Source organism: Pleurodeles waltl, chromosome 10 (assembly GCF_031143425.1).
Source record: "Pleurodeles waltl isolate 20211129_DDA chromosome 10, aPleWal1.hap1.20221129, whole genome shotgun sequence".
Taxonomy (NCBI): Eukaryota; Metazoa; Chordata; class Amphibia; order Caudata; family Salamandridae; genus Pleurodeles; species Pleurodeles waltl.
The window spans coordinates 255,844,059-255,860,659 of NC_090449.1; the positions used below are offsets into that span (position 1 = coordinate 255,844,059).

At 43.6% G+C, this 16,601-nt stretch overlaps 1 protein-coding gene across 1 annotated transcript in view; it reads left to right on the forward strand.

Moving 5' to 3' along the window:
* The window catches only part of PIGQ (phosphatidylinositol glycan anchor biosynthesis class Q), an 83,265-nt gene that overhangs the window by 43,468 nt on the left and 23,196 nt on the right, over positions 1–16,601 (forward strand). The window contains exon 9 of the mRNA XM_069210365.1: positions 4,887–4,948. Within this exon, the coding sequence (XP_069066466.1) occupies positions 4,887–4,948 (62 nt within the window). The remainder of the gene's footprint in view (positions 1–4,886; positions 4,949–16,601) is intronic.

Consider the following 16,601-nt stretch of genomic DNA (forward strand, 5'->3'; position numbering starts at 1 on the left):
AGCTGCAGGGGAGACCCCGGAAAATTAGTTTGGCAGTACCCAGGCTCTATGCTGGAGACCCGGGGATGCATGGAATTGTCCCCCCAATACCAGAATGGTATTGGGGTTACAATTCCATGATCCTAGACATGTTACATGGCCATGTTCGGAGTTACCATTGTGACACTACATAAAGGTGTTGACCTATATGTAGTGCACGCGTGTAATGGTGTCCCCGCACTCATAATGTCTGGGGAATTTGCCCTGAACAATGTGGGGCCACCTTGTCTAGTGCCAGGGTGCCCACACACTAAGTAACTTTGCACCTAACCTTCACCAAGTGAGAGCTAGACATATAGGTGACTTATAAGTTACTTAAGTGCAGTGTAAAATGGCTGTGAAATAACGTGGACGTTATTTCACTCAGGCTGCAGTGGCAGTCCTGTGTAAGAATTATCTGAGCTCCCTATGGGTGGCAAAAGAAATGCTGCAGCCCATAGGGATCTCCTGGAACCCCAATACCCTGGGTACCTAGGTACCATATACAAGGGAATTATAAGGGTGTTCCAGTGTGCCAATCAGAATTGGTAAAATTAGTCACTAGCCTGCAGTGACAATTTTAAAAGCAGAGAGAGCATAAACACTGAGGTTCTGGTTAGCAGAGCCTCAGTGATACAGTTAGGCACCACACAGGGAACACATACAGGGCATACTTTATGAGCACTGGGGTCCTGGCTAGCAGGATCCCAGTGACACATAGGCAAAAACAAACTTACATACAGTAAAATTGGGGGTAACATGCCAGGCAAGATGGTACTTTCCTACATAGTAATATAATTAAAAAAAGAAGTAAGGAACCCTGGTTAGTTTCTAAATTTTAGGTGGACAGCTGCTTCTTTATATAGAGCACTCTGAATCTGTTTATCTCAAATGTCTGTTTTCCAAGAAGAGTGTAGCAATCTAAGCTTTAAAATGGAGTTAACTGCAATCCATTAATCACACAAGAGACTTGCAAAATACAACTCACACACCCTATGCAAAGCCATAGTCTAGGCCATGCAGACAACACCTGTTGCGCACAGATAAAGGCCAGCCCCAATGGGTATTGGCTATCCACGAAGGGTTGGGCACACTGACTTATACCTGCTGCACAGGAGTAAAGACATCAGTGCTGTCATTTAAGATGTCATCAGTGATGTAATTTACGAGGTCATGTGTGATCTCTTACGTGAAGGATAAGCAGTTCATTATTGGGATGTGACTTATGTCAACTTTGCCTAACCATAACTCATGTTACTTTTTGGCTTATATCCATATCTACAATTTAACAGTGTTTTTTCAATGAATGTCAGAGGTTTCTTTAAATATATGTTAAATTCTTATAAGCAAAGTGAATAATAACTGTAATTTAACACACAGACACACTTATACATATATACAACTGCACAGAGTGTAATATGCTATTTATTATGATTGTTGAGTGTCTGGATGTGCCATGGTTCATATGGCCAAGCCTCATGTGATTCAAGATGTCCCTCCCCTTCGTCAACAATGGAAATAAATAGAATATTATACTCCACGCTTCTACATATATGGTTTATGCCAAGGTATTTTTTTCATGTGTACTTGTTTTAGCAAAAGGCATTTAACTGAAGCCAGGATGTAAGTGGCTAAAATTGTGCTGTATAATCAATCACTTTGAAGAGACCATGCGACTATTCTTGAGTAAAGAAATTGTTGCATGCAATATGTCAGGCAATTAAAAGTGTTTTTCTTGTCAGTTTTGCTGTAAAGCGTACATATGACATTTGCACTGTAGTAATACATATGTGAATGTGTTAGTACCTTTGCTCTAAATTATGTGCTGTTGGGCTGCACTTATTTTCACACCCCTGCCTTAAAGATCTATCATAAATACATATATGAAATCTTACAATGCAGAATTACAAAACACACTTCACCATGATACACATGCTGCATAAAATATTCATCAGTTGGAGACTGACCAATCCAATCTTTAAATTCACTGTTGTGCTTACACATTTGCCGACATTAAAGCAAGGTACTGGCAAATGCAACTTCATAAGGCAGCTACAGATTAGTCTGGTTGTCCTGATGCCCACTGTTCAAATGAATGCTTTTATTAATTTCACTCTGGAGACAGAATAAAAAGTGAAAAAAGCCATAACGTGCAAACAAGTTTGGGTCTAGTTACTACTTGGGCAAGGTGAAGATACCATCCCCAAAGGAAGCTCAACATGCAAGGAGTGAATTCAAAGCTAAACTGTAAATTCAACCTGTAACTGATAGGCATTTGTCTTTAGATCCTGTTAAACGTAAGTGTTCCTGACAACCAGAGATGTGGTGAAGTATGAGGACATGGTTCCAGTTAAGATGTAAGACATACGAATGCCACATGTAGCCTATGACTGCAGTGTAGTCTCGATATGGACAGAAATGATTTACTGATTCTACGAAATCTGTGAACTATACTTCACAACTCAAACAATACAAACTATTCCATTACCTTAATACACATGCCCCTATTATACTTTACCAAGGGTATTTTAGAGCATTGTCCAGTTGCCACACATCCTTCAGAAACATTCTCGTCATGGCAGTTTCTGGGATATGCCATGCTGATAATTGCATTAAAAGCATTACCACGTCTTGTAGATAGCTCAGTGCTACTTATTGGTGCAGATAACATGTGCAAGGGGGCAATTAGGAGATCCAGAAGTCATCTGAGAAACATGTCCTTTTTAGATTGTATAGTGGCTGGTTTAAACTATCCAGCAACATACTGGGTAGCTGGAATACGTTTTGATCTACATATTTTCTTCTTTGCTTCAGTTGGGTTCATTGGGTTAAACAAACATTACTTCAAGACATACGTTTAGTCAACAGGGTTAGGTAGCCATTGGTGATTAGTGTTGAGTGTAATGCCCAAATATATTAAATGGTTAAAAGTTTCAAGAGCAGAAGTTGCAACCTTCGTAAGTTCAGTTTTTAGATTGTTTTGATGGAGCAACATTACTTGGGATTACTTGACATTTGCAGGTAAATTCAAACTCCCCGTGAAGCCTATGCATTGAAGATCAAACCCTGAAGGCTATTAATTTCTGAGAAAGGTCTGGGTTTGCATACCCTCCCTACATTCAGCTTTTCTAACAAAGTAATAAATTTACCACTAGATGGTAATGTGCTATATTCTCCACAAACTGGTGGTGTGCTAGAGAACTACAAGACAGCACAGCAACAGCTAATTAATTGCAATAATTTCAGCTATTGCGAGATAGGATACTCTTTCGACCTTCCCAGATCTTCTAAGCTATATAACTAACAAAGGGGAATTTGCAATCTTCCAGCTAATAGTGTAGGCTTTAAGCCCAAACTCAAACACTGCTTCTAATGTGTTAATACAGTCTATTCAAGAAGTCAGACTGACTTATTGTTAATAGGGCAAGGGAACTAATAGTCTTGTTGGAACATGCATCTTTAATAGAAGTAATGCCGGTTTACTTTGACATCCGATGCCCTATTCATCTCTAACGTCCAGTGACTATGCTACTAGAAGCCACAAGAGGAAAAGGGCCTAAAAGGTTGATTATAGAATCTTGGCATGGACCATTGTCTACCATAAATATTGGGAATTCTCTATCCATCAACCATTGATGGCTCCATTCAGGGGAGCAGATATGGTTCCGCAGTAAAACTTTTAAACACAACTAAGCCACCCAAGAAAATATTTAAAATTCTGCTACACCTTACCTCAGCTAGGTGTGTTCTACTCTGTAAACCCACTAGCATTCCTTCGGGAAGAAGGAACCAGTGCTAGTAGGTTTACGGAGAGGAACGCACCTTGATGAATGTGTGACTACAGGGGCTCCTTAACCCTTCCTCCATCGGGCCCAGATAACCCAAAGTTGGGATACATAGGGACCTAAGGGTTGAGAGGGTCGACAGTGGTCAGCTCTATACTGATAGAGGCATGCACAAAGGTGTGTGCTGCACAGGGATCCCGTTTTTCCATCCTAAAGAATGCCACAGGCTTGCATGAGCCAACAGACAGAAACATGTTGATGGTTTGAGTGGTGATGTGGTACTAGTTCCCCTTACCTCCATGTTGATGTTTAATACCAAGTGATATTCCATTTAGTATAAAGGTCAGTTTGCATATCATATTGGTTGTTAATTCTACTATGTCACAGGTCCATACATCGTTAGAAGTGCCCCTGATCGCCAGGTGTGGGCCGCTAATCTTCAAACCAGGTATTTGAAGAGCGTGTGGAGTCCTATGATCAAGCATGACACCTGGTGGTGTGTGTGAGGAAATCCCGTCACATTTTAGTGTATGAACAGAGGTAGGCTGATGTAAAGTGTAGCATCATTTTAAATAGTTTCTCGGGTGGCTTAGTTGTGTTTTAACGGATGTGGTTGGAGGCCAGCTCACCCTTGAGGCCCACAGCCTCTAGTTTCTTACCACGGATAGTGACCATGCTAATGTGTGTATTGGTCAGCAGTGAAACTTACCAGCAAATCAGACAATTTTATTGGCTGTAGGTAGAACTGGGATAGCAGTCTAGTGGAAGCACCTGTTTGAAATCCTTAGACACTGAGAGTTGAAGGTACTCCTTCCTGATCTACCTAGATCAAGAACTTGACAATTTAGTGTAAGTTCACAAATAGGCATAAAAAACAGACGGATCACTTTCTCCTCACTCAGCTCCAACACACATAAATCCACTTTCATTCAAACATCTAATCAAGAGTTCAAGCAGGAGGTTAGGAACTGCTCAGTTTGGGAACATTTCACCAGCACTGAGGTTCTAGAAAGTGGTGTGTTCCATGGAAGTGGACTGGATTCAACTGCATTACTTTCTTGTGTACGTTTGTTTTGTTTACAGCTGGTGTGAAGTTCCATGTTCTGGAGCAGCAGGCCGGGAAACCCCTCCGACTACTGATGCAGGTAAATCATGATTTTGCTGAGGCTGCATTGTTGCTCTCTGCTCCTTTATTCTACCAGTCATTCTTCTGAATGAGGTGCAGCAGGAAGAAAGGGTCTGGTCTTGCAGTTTGTAAACATGAACAGGAATGTGCCCTAACCTCCAGATTGTCATGAAAACAATGTTGTAAAATCTCAAACAGAAAAGGAGTACCCTTATAATGTCAGCATGAAGCACCAGTAAAATAACTAGGATGAACAAGAGTGGTCATATTAACGCAACAGTCAGTTGTGAAGCATTATTTGTTACTATTGATAGTATTAGCACAAGCCACTTTACTCAGAAACATAAAAATACAGAATGATGCCACACTGCTCATGGGCATCCATGATAAATGTATTAATACGGTGGACTGAGGGAGCGGAAGATCATCTTGATCATTGACGTTAATGGTATTGGTTGCCTCGGACTCACATATGCCTCTTTGGGTAGTAATGGTTCTTTGGATGTTTACTGTGTTTGGACTGTGAGAGCTGGGCAGACAGCTGAGAATAAAGAGGGCTTCTTCTTCAAAGCTTTTCTTTTGTAAGCCCATGGTACAGTTTGTGTGGCCATACACGCCATGTGATATGGTAGGTAGACAACGCAAGAAATGTAAGCTTCTTTGCTATAACTTTTGGGGGTTACTGTGTGCCAAGGCTCAAATTCTTATTTTACAGGGACTCTGGGTTTAATCTGGTATATATTTTCTATATATAAAACATGTTCTTGGACCACTGCCTATTAAAATTGTGTCATCTCTGTTGGAGTCTCCTATAATCACCAGTGTGTGGGAATGTCTAGTGCAAGCCTGAATGAATAACTTACCTCCCCACCAATCCCCCTTTGCTTTGAGCTGTACCCAGTTACTTGATGCATTGCTGGACATAGGCACTAAAACCCATGTTGGAAAACTCTTCATTTTTTAACTATTTTCACACACTAACGTAAATATCTTGAGAAATCTCTAGTTGCACCATAGTAACAGTGCTTGAGAACATAGACTCTCCCTAAGATTACAACATCATATTCAGAGACTTAAAACAAATTTACCTGTCTGCAGCAAGTTTACCATGTTTCTCAGCTGTCTCAGCCCACTAAAGCTGAAGGCAGTCACAGGATTCTGAAGGAGGGACCCTTAGGGAACCTCTATTTATGACTGCCCCCTAAAACCTCTTTCTCAAAAGATACCTGTGCAAGGTTTTACATAGTAGTAAAGTGTGCACTTTGCTAAAAAAATTTAACCAATGTTAATTGATTTTCACATAGCCACACAAAAATGACATATACAGGAATTTACATAAGACAAGATCATGACAGTGGTGCCCAAAGAGGGCCTGAATATATTGTGACAGCAAGAATTACACAACAGGAGGTATTGGTCCTAAACAATAAACAAATGAAAGAACAAAATAAACTGAAGGGTCGTAACAGTCGCAACTACAATGCAGGTCATTAGTGAGTGGGGAATGTGTGCACCAGCCCTGAACTTCACTTTGCTACATCGTTTCAACCATAGAGCCACACAGGATGCCTGCCCTAGTCTCTATTCTTCTGATTGAGTGTCTAAAGTGGATCTTCCCTAGATTCATAAGCTAGGACTATTCCTGCAGCAATGCCAGACCCTGCAAATTTATTTTAAACAGGGTTCATGAAAAAAAAGTATATATTTTTTAATAGGACTCTACAGAAAGGACACTTTATTTATATTTGTCAAGGCTGTTGATCTTGCGTTGTCTAAGAATGTGCCACACCAAGATAGCCATCTGAGCTATTTTCCCACCCATCATTGCAGAACCTCAGAGCACAACCTGACACCCAGCGTCCATATCAATCTCATGTTCGATAACTTTATTCCAGGGCTTCCGTTTTCATCATTATATTGCTTCAGTTTGTGCATAGAAATGTATTAAACATGGAAAGTATGCTGGCAGTTTTGTGGTAATGGGCTAATTCAGTTTCTACATTTAATATGATAAGACGCCCAAGAAGGATGAGTATTCTAGGTACCTCACACTTTTTCAATGGCAAGGGGTCAATTCCAGTATTGCTGCTTTGAGTTGTCTGAGGAAAAACTATCCCAGAAGGTAGATTTACCACACAGACCAGCACTGTCATTGACTTGGTTAAAAGTGTAAGATTGGTGTTGTTTTTTACTATGAGCTTTGAATGACTTTGTTTTGGGGTGCTGTTACCATTATTCTTAGTTAATCAAATCATTGTTGTCTTACCACATCATAACATGATTGAAGATGAACTTTAAATGAAGATTTCACTCTAGAGATGATCCATATACATTATTTTATTAAGTACATGTAACTTGTCCTTACAAAAGCGAGCAGCACCTCCCGCTTTACCTTTCCATCTCTCTACGTCTCACTCTTACTCTCTCTTTTTTTTTTAAAACAAAGTAGCAAAGTTCCTCCAGTACATAGAACTACCTCTTACCCTTGTTTTAACACAGCTCCACGTCTCCTTTATTCCATAAGCCCTGTTGACAATTAATGTCTTTTTTTGGACCATTACTATTCTCTCATGTTCCCACAGGCTTCCATCCATCAGTCTCAAAACTGGTGTTTCAGTTTTGGTCATAAAATTCATATAAATCCTCAGCAACACCTTTGCACTCCTCTGAACATTAAACAACCAGCTAAGAAGTACATAATCACACCATTATGGTGTGATTAAAGCTCTCCTACATGCCACAGATTTACAGATTGTTTAGAGACAATGTCCTATTTTCTGCCTCATTGATAAAATACACCTGTGTCATCTTTGAGGTTAACGACATCCAAGTATCTGAGACCACTACTGATTGTAATCCTCTCATCCGAAAGCTTTTTTTCATGAACTTTAACATCTTTCCTTAGTCGCAATCCCAGTGATTACAACTCCTGCAACTTTAAAATTAATCCAACAGTACTACAAACTTGGTAGCCTTTACTTTCACATTTATGGGGCAGATATATCCAGACCCACCCATTCTCAAAGATATCCTTGCAACACCCACCATTACTGCTTGTGGGACAAAAGTCAGCTTCATCACTTGGATGAGCTGTGTCTCTGTATACTAGCATATTTTCTGGAAAGCCCTATATGTTTTCTCCAATTATTTCAGCAATCATGGGAAATGCTTTGTCATATTGGATTTTTGTCAACATGTTAAGTTTTGGTAACACATTTGTATTGTGTTGTATTGCCATTAATATGGCCTCGCAGATTGTAGGGTTCAAGTATCTTCACACCCTCCTTTTAAGGATCCTTTCACAGCCCTGGGTCTTGCTTTTTGTTTGACATTAGAGCCAGTCTCTGAGTGAGAGGTGGCTTCTGCCTTCTCAACCCTTGACTTCACATTCACTGGCCATCATGTCAGCTTGATTGTGCTGTGGGGCATAACCTTTTTACCTCTATTCCTGTGAGTAGGCTGCCTAAAGGTCCTTTCTGTCTCCATAATTGAGGTCCCCTATCATTATCCTCATGTCAGGATATGCCAGCGGTATATATGTATGTATGTATGGAGTGTTGTGGTAGGTTGGCTCACGAGTGGAATGGTGAATAGGTGGGTCTGTTTAATGTGTGTATGCTACATAACACTACGATCTTCATTATGTTTGAGATGGTGATGCCAATCTCGGACACCTTAGTCCACTCATATTATATTGAATTATGTTAATATTTATATTGATACTACTTTCCAGAACCCTTACTGTGCCTAAAGAGCTACATACTGCTTCATTAACCTGTTGAGGTCATGAAGCACACAAGTCAGAGGGCACGTTTGAAAGGATGCTTGTAGTTTTTCCTATATAGGACATGTTGGGTGAGGTGCAGAGGGACTGAACAACGTAGGAGAACTAGGCCAAATGTTGCTGCACATAGGCATGTGTGTTGTGGAGAGTTTGAGAATAGATGCTGTCCTGCATGGTACCTTACCACCTTTATGGTAGGCAGTATGAAATGCAGGGCCCATCATTTATATTCTTCATTTATATGCTTCATTTGGATCAGCTAATTTGCAACAAAATACTAGCTTATTCAAAGCAGTATTATGACTGGATCTGCAGAGAGCGTTCCTATAGGTGGCAGTTTTAAACTACCAAAGGAAGTATTAGATAGAGCCCACCCAGGTGTGACTGAGGGCTCACTCATTGGAGGCACTGTTAAACCACCAAATGAGTGCTATGTTGAGTCCACTAACAAGCACATCTGGCAAGACTGAGACATGGCCCAAGCGCACCCAACCAAGGAAGACATTCTTAACATTCCACCCTTCACCTTACACCCCTCACTTCAAAACCTGCCCTTGATGCCTCAAGAGGGAAAGTTAAGTAGAGTCAAAGTTGTTAGTCAGCAAGTGGTGTGAAAGTATTGTGGCCTCAGAAACCATAAGGAGAAAGAGGCAATTCCAACAATTCTATAGTTAAAATGTACCTTTTTTAGTTTCTCTCCCCAAAACCTACTTTGTGGGGTCTTGCCCAGTCTCTTTTCAATTCAGGATCCTCTACCGTCTCTGAAGCTCACTCATTTCTTTGTTGTGCTTATCTCCCTTTGTAAAGGGAGCAGTTGCATGCCTCACTCTGAGACCATGATTGAAAGCCTGTGAAATGTGGTCAGCAACAAGATCAAATGTTCATCCAGGATTGGGGAATGCTACATACTTTAAATGTTGATGACCGGCACATTACGTAGTGCGCAGCAAAACACAAACGCTGTGGGATAGCGTAAGTGGATGGACGGAATGCGGAACCAATCAAACATTCACCCCCAGTCACAGATCTGGGTTTAATCCATCCATTATTTTGCTCACCATGCCACCCCAGTTTGAACCCAGCCATATGCAAATCAGTCTTGACCCTGTTCTTCATGGGAACAGTCCAGCCCGAACTGCCAGGCCAGGTTCTCCCTGGACCGGAAACAAGCATCCTGGGACCGGTTTCGGGGTTTCACCCCTCATCAGCCAGGCTAGCTTGAATCCAGTGGCACAGTGAGCCCGGGACCCACGTCTGGGCATACCCGGCGCACTTAGGGCGGCAAAAGCAAAGCAAAACACAAACGCTGTGGGATAGCGTAAGTGGATGGACGGAATGCGGAACCAATCAAACATTCACCCCCAGTCACAGATCTGGGTTTAATCCATCCATTATTTTGCTCACCATGCCACCCCAGTTTGAACCCAGCCATATGCAAATCAGTCTTGACCCTGTTCTTCATGGGAACAGTCCAGCCCGAACTGCCAGGCCAGGTTCTCCATGGACCGGAAACAAGCATCCTGCGACTGGTTTCGGGGTTTCACCCCTCATCAGCCAGGCTAGCTTGAATCCAGTGGCACAGTGAGCCCGGGACCCACGTCTGGGCATACCCGGCGCACTTAGGGCGGCAAAAGCAAAGCAAAACACAAACGCTGTGGGATAGCGTAAGTGGATGGACGGAATGCGGAACCAATCAAACATTCACCCCCAGTCACAGATCTGGGTTTAATCTATCCATTATTTTGCTCACCATGCCACCCCAGTTTGAACCCAGCCATATGCAAATCAGTCTTGACCCTGTTCTTCATGGGAACAGTCCAGCCCGAACTGCCAGGCCAGGTTCTCCCTGGACCGGAAACAAGCATCCTGGGACCGGTTTCGGGGTTTCACCCCTCATCAGCCAGGCTAGCTTGAATCCAGTGGCACAGTGAGCCCGGGACCCACGTCTGGGCATACCCGGCGCACTTAGGGCGGCAAAAGCAAAGCAAAACACAAACGCTGTGGGATAGCGTAAGTGGATGGAAACCGGTCCCAGGATGCTTGTTTCCAGTCCAGGGAAGACCTGGCCTAGCAGTTCGGGCTGGACTGTTCCCATGGGGAACAGGGTCAAGACTGATTTGCATATGGCTGGGTCCAAACTGGAATGGCATGGGCAGCAAAAAAACGATGGATTAAACCCAGATCTGTGACTGGGGGTGAATGTTTGACAATGTTCAGCATTCCGTCCATCACTTGTTGTTTTTGCATTTGTCGCCCTAAGTGGGAAGGGTATGCCCAGACGTGGGTCCCGTGCTTCCCATGCCACTGGATTCAAGCTAGCCTGGCTGATGAGGGGTGATACCCCGAAACCGGTCCCAGGATGCTTGTTTCCAGTCCAGGGAAGACCTGGCCTAGCAGTTCGGGTTGGAATGTTCCCATGGGGAACAGGGTCAAGACTGATTTGCATATGGCTGGGTCCAAACTGGAATGGCATGGGCAGCAAAAAAACGATGGATTAAACCCAGATCTGTGACTGGGGGTGAATGTTTGACAATGTTCAGCATTCCGTCCATCACTTGTTGTTTTTGCATTTGTCGCCCTAAGTGGGAAGGGTATGCCCAGACATGGGTCCCGTGCTTCCCATGCCACTGGATTCAAGCTAGCCTGGCTGATGAGGGGTGAAACCCCGAAACCGGTCCCAGGATGCTTGTTTCCAGTCCAGGGAAGACCTGGCCTAGCAGTTCGGGCTGGACTGTTCCCATGGGGAACAGGGATATGGCTGGGTCCAAACTGGAATGGCATGGGCAGCAAAAAAACAATGGATTACACCCAGATCTGTGACTGGGGGTGAATGTTTGACAATGTTCAGCATTCCGTCCATCACTTGTTGTTTTTGCATTTGTCGCCCTAAGTGGGAAGGGTATGCCCAGACGTGGGTCCCGTGCTTCCCATGCCACTGGATTCAAGCTAGCCTGGCTGATGAGGGGTGAAACCCCGAAACTGGTCCCAGGATGCTTGTTTCCAGTCCAGGGAAGACCTGGCCTAGCAGTTCGGGCTGGACTGTTCCCATGGGGAACAGGGTCAAGACTGATTTGCATATGGCTGGGTCCAAACTGGAATGGCATGGGCAGCAAAAAAACGATGGATTAAACCCAGATCTGTGACTGGGGGTGAATGTTTGACAGTGTTCAGCATTCCGTCCATCACTTGTTGTTTTTGCATTTGTCGCCCTAAGTGGGAAGGGTATGCCCAGACGTGGGTCCCGTGCTTCCCATGCCACTGGATTCAAGCTAGCCTGGCTGATGAGGGGTGAAACCCCGAAACCGGTCCCAGGATGCTTGTTTCCAGTCCAGGGAAGACCTGGCCTAGCAGTTCGGGCTGGACTGTTCCCATGGGGAACAGGGTCAAGACTGATTTGCATATGGCTGGGTCCAAACTGGAATGGCATGGGCAGCAAAAAAACGATGGATTAAACCCATATCTGTGACTGGGGGTGAATGTTTGACAATGTTCAGCATTCCGTCCATCACTTGTTGTTTTTGCATTTGTCGCCCTAAGTGGGAAGGGTATGCCCAGACGTGGGTCCCGTGCTTCCCATGCCACTGGATTCAAGCTAGCCTGGCTGATGAGGGGTGAAACCCCGAAACCGGTCCCAGGATGCTTGTTTCCAGTCCAGGGAAGACCTGGCCTAGCAGTTCGGGCTGGGCTGTTCCCATGGGGAACAGGGTCAAGACTGATTTGCATATGGCTGGGTCCAAACTGGAATGGCATGGGCAGCAAAAAAACGATGGATTAAACCCAGATCTGTGACTGGGGGTGAATGTTTGACAATGTTCAGCATTCCGTCCATCACTTGTTGTTTTTACATTATGTAGTGTGCGCCTCATCCCGCTTACCAGATACTGCTGGCGGTCACCGCCGTATTCCTTCTCCCTAGTCCCTAGTGGGGAACAGCGTAGCACTCCTGGTATCGGTGCAAAAATGAAACACCACGAAGGGTTGCAGCTAGGCTGTCTAGCTTCTCTGGGTCACAGCGCTCAGCACGCTCTGATCAGGGCTCTGAATGTCCTTTCCTTCCTAAAATGCACCCCATGTGCTGTCTGCAGAAGTTCAAGTGCTCTTCATGCGCTGACAAGGCGACAGAGGAGCACTCCAGTCCAGCCCTCTTCACCCTGGAAGGAGAATTTATGGCAAAAGGGGGGGGGGGGGGGACACATCACCCTGTAGACCAACTGTGGGGCACATAAGAAGGGAACCAGGAGCACATCAGGATCCTTGAAGTAAAGTGACAGTCCTTCTGGTAGCCCAACAGGCCACCGGTAAGCACAACAAACATGTCAATCCAATGGTGGTTCTTCCTGGAAACATAACAGTTCCTCCTAGCAGCGTGCAGTCTGTAGATCCAGCAGCATCTGGGTACAAATCCATGCAGTGTCTACAATCATGGGGTTACAGCCTCTGTACTTATACTCAAAATGTCTTTGATATAGGGAGAACTTCAAAATGACCATAGAAGTGCATAACACCTCCTTTCAGCCCCAACCTTGGCTCTAGACATAAGTAGAGGGTAAACAAGCCTTTTAAGTGAGGACAGGACACAGCCTGTACAAATGTACGTTTGCCTCCCCTCCCTCTCTCCCAGCCCCGAAAGACCATTCAGTATGCAGATGTAATACTGTTGCACGCTATCCCTCCCTGTGTGATGGCTGTCTGGAAAGTATGAACGAAACCCAGCTGTCACTCTACCCTAAACGTGGACTGGAGCTAGCCTGCAAAACACGAGAGTCATAAGCACAGTGAAATGCCCACTTTCTAAAAGTGACAATCCCACAATAGCAATGTAAAATCCACCTTCACCAATAACCAGGATTTCTGACTACCATTCCAAACATACCAAATATGCTCACTCTACTCCTCACAGATCAGAAATTACCAGGTAAGTGCCTTTAAGGGAATTCCCAATGCTAACCTATGAGAGGAGTAGGCCTCACAACAGTGAGAAAACAAATAGGCGGTTTGTCACTACTAGGACAGGCCATACCATGAAGGCTCATGTCCTACTTTTACCTACACAGTAGCCTGCCCATAGGGATACCTAGAGCCTACCTTAGCGTTGACCACTATGTAGAAAAAGGAGAGTTTCCGCTTGTGAGATAACTTTAAATGCCAAGTCAATGTGGCAGTAAACTGCACACGCAGGTCCTGCAGTGGTAGGCCTGAAACAGGTTTGAAAGGCTACTTCTACGGTTGGCCCAAGCTGAGCGGCAGGCCCACTTATAACATTTAATTTACAGACCTTGGGTATAGGGATACCACATACAAGGGACTTAGAGGTAAATTAAATGTGCCAAACGGATGTAAGCCAATCAAGCCAAGTTGAAAGGAGAGAGCGCATGCACTTTAGTACTGATCAACAGTGGTAAAATGCCAGGGTCCTAAAGCCAACAAAAAGAGGGACAGAAAAACAGGAGCAGGAAGGCAAAATGTTTGGAGATAACCCTGTAAAAAGCGCCAGGTCCAACACTGACCTTTTTGAGAAACTGAAAGCAGAACTAATCAAAGAGATTCCTTTGAGGGTTGTTGAAGACGGGGCCAAAGTAGTCTCATACCTTGTTCAGGTATATCATTCGGCCAAGGATCTTTGGTGTCAGATCGCATTGCACAAGTCTAGGTCAATCTAGCAAGAGTTTACAGCTTTAGAGGCTTAAACTTTCTCTCTTGAACAGAGCTGAACTTCAAGTTATCATATTGGAACTGCATATAGATTCCTCCACATATCAGTCTCTTTGCCACATGCCACAATTCCAGGTGCCCAGAATACATATCTTGAATGGACAAGCAATAGTCACTATTCTGGAAGTGATAGTAGATAGCGTTTGAATGCTTTTTTTCATGTCCTGGTTATACGTTGTGTCATTAGGTTCTTATTAATCTCCTTGATTGACACTGTGCATCTAATCTAACTTCTGATCTCTTGTCCTCAATGAGAATGTTTGCCATTTGTGAAGGACATGATCATCTTCTTCCTTGGAAGCAGTAGCTTTGCTCTGAACAACGGTTCCCCCTTACTTTCCTCAATTAGTAAACTTAATAGATTTGTTTGACAAAATATAATCTGTAGTTAATTGAAGCTAAATGCTAAAAATGTTGCAGTGATGAATGATGCCTCAGAGGACTCGAGCAGGTCATGTTAAGACACATGAAACCTTGTTTATGCCATTGGGTAAAGGAGCAAAATTTCACCTTGTTTAGACTGATCATATAGACCATTGTTTTTCTTTGTCAATCTAAAACAATAGAAAAACCGTTTGATTATGTATTGCTTTTAATGGCTACTGTTGCTTTGACTTGAATGGCAGAAGCTCCTTTTTAATGAATAGCACCAGATGTTTACCTTGAATTAACTATTTTAAAAAACAGCGTTTTTTGGGATTTAACATTCGCACATCCATCAGAACTATAAGTAGGTCTGATATCCAAGCCATACTTGTTTTTCCTGGACCTCAGAAGATACCTTTTAATAAATCTGATCTTCACTGGAACATTACGTGAAAGTTGTATTGAAATTTTTGTTTCTGCGGAATCTATTTTCAGGTGATAAGTGCATTTCATTGTCTTTGGATGCGACCTTAATAAGGAGATATTAGGGCTCTATAGGACATTGTAGCAGCTCCAGATCAGTTTGTGACACACTCATGAATAACATTCTATCATCACAAACAGTATGATGTTTGTTCAGCTATCAGGATTTGCAGTGCAGACTTTTTAAAATAGTTTCTGTAATAATGCTCTTATGACCTGTATCTTTACCTATTCTAACTTGTGGTATCCACCAGCTGCAGGAGGTTTCTCCAAAACCCATGGTGCAACAAATCGTTTAATAATTGTCCTAAACTGCCCCTGCCATTCCATATTTTCGATGAGCAGGGCTTGCCGCTGGCATCTAAGGGGCAACCACGGTTCTTGCGGGGGTCTTTTCTGTTACTAGTAGTCATCCTCGGACTATACCTCCATTTGATTCTTCCCATGGCTGCCCACGCTCATGGTAGTGTGCAACATTTTGGACGGGTTATACTCTCCTTATCCATCAGATCAAGAGTTGTCTATCTGCTCCCAGTTCCCTTGAGGACAGGAGTGAAGACTTTGCTTTTATGTTGTCCTCTTCCGGCCCCCAGACTCTTTCTTGGTTGTTCTGAGTGGAAAAGTGAAAGCTAGTAATCCTGCTCTGATCCTGGAACTTCCATTGCTGTGTAGCTCATCACATTTTAAGTGCAGCTTCCACCATCTCCAGCACAGCTCTCATCCTTGGAGCAACTTCCGGTGGACTTGGTGCATGTCTCAAAACACAATACTGGAGCACAAGCCCCAGACACCAGCTCCGCTGAATCAGTAAGGATAACTTCTCAGTTCTGCTGTCGGTCTGGATACCGAACTCACACTTTTCCTGCATCAGGTAATATGGTCAATTCCCCCAGGGATCTATCTTCCAGTCCTTCAATTTTTGCTTGACCCAGAGAAATTAACATAAACTTGAAGACTGGTAGCAATGATTGTGAAGACCTGCACGCGACCATGTGCTACCATGGTGTGATGATGTAAGTTTGAAAGTGCTCTTCTTTGTGATCCTGGCCTGCCAAACAATCAGGTCTTCTCTGCTTAGTGCCAGCAACAACTCCTCAAATAAAGCCTACCCCTCGCCTTTGAACTCAGAGTCCTCAAAGGACTTCAAGTGATCTCAAAATAGCCCTTCTTCAAGAATGCTGTTGCCATGGCCTTGAACAAATACCAGGCTTCCAGACGCAGTCCCATTTTTCAATTGTAGATCCCTCTATCTGTATTGATGATGACCATATCCCTGAATATCAAGGGGTCACCTGCCTCATGGACAGAGAGATCACGTTTCTTGGGT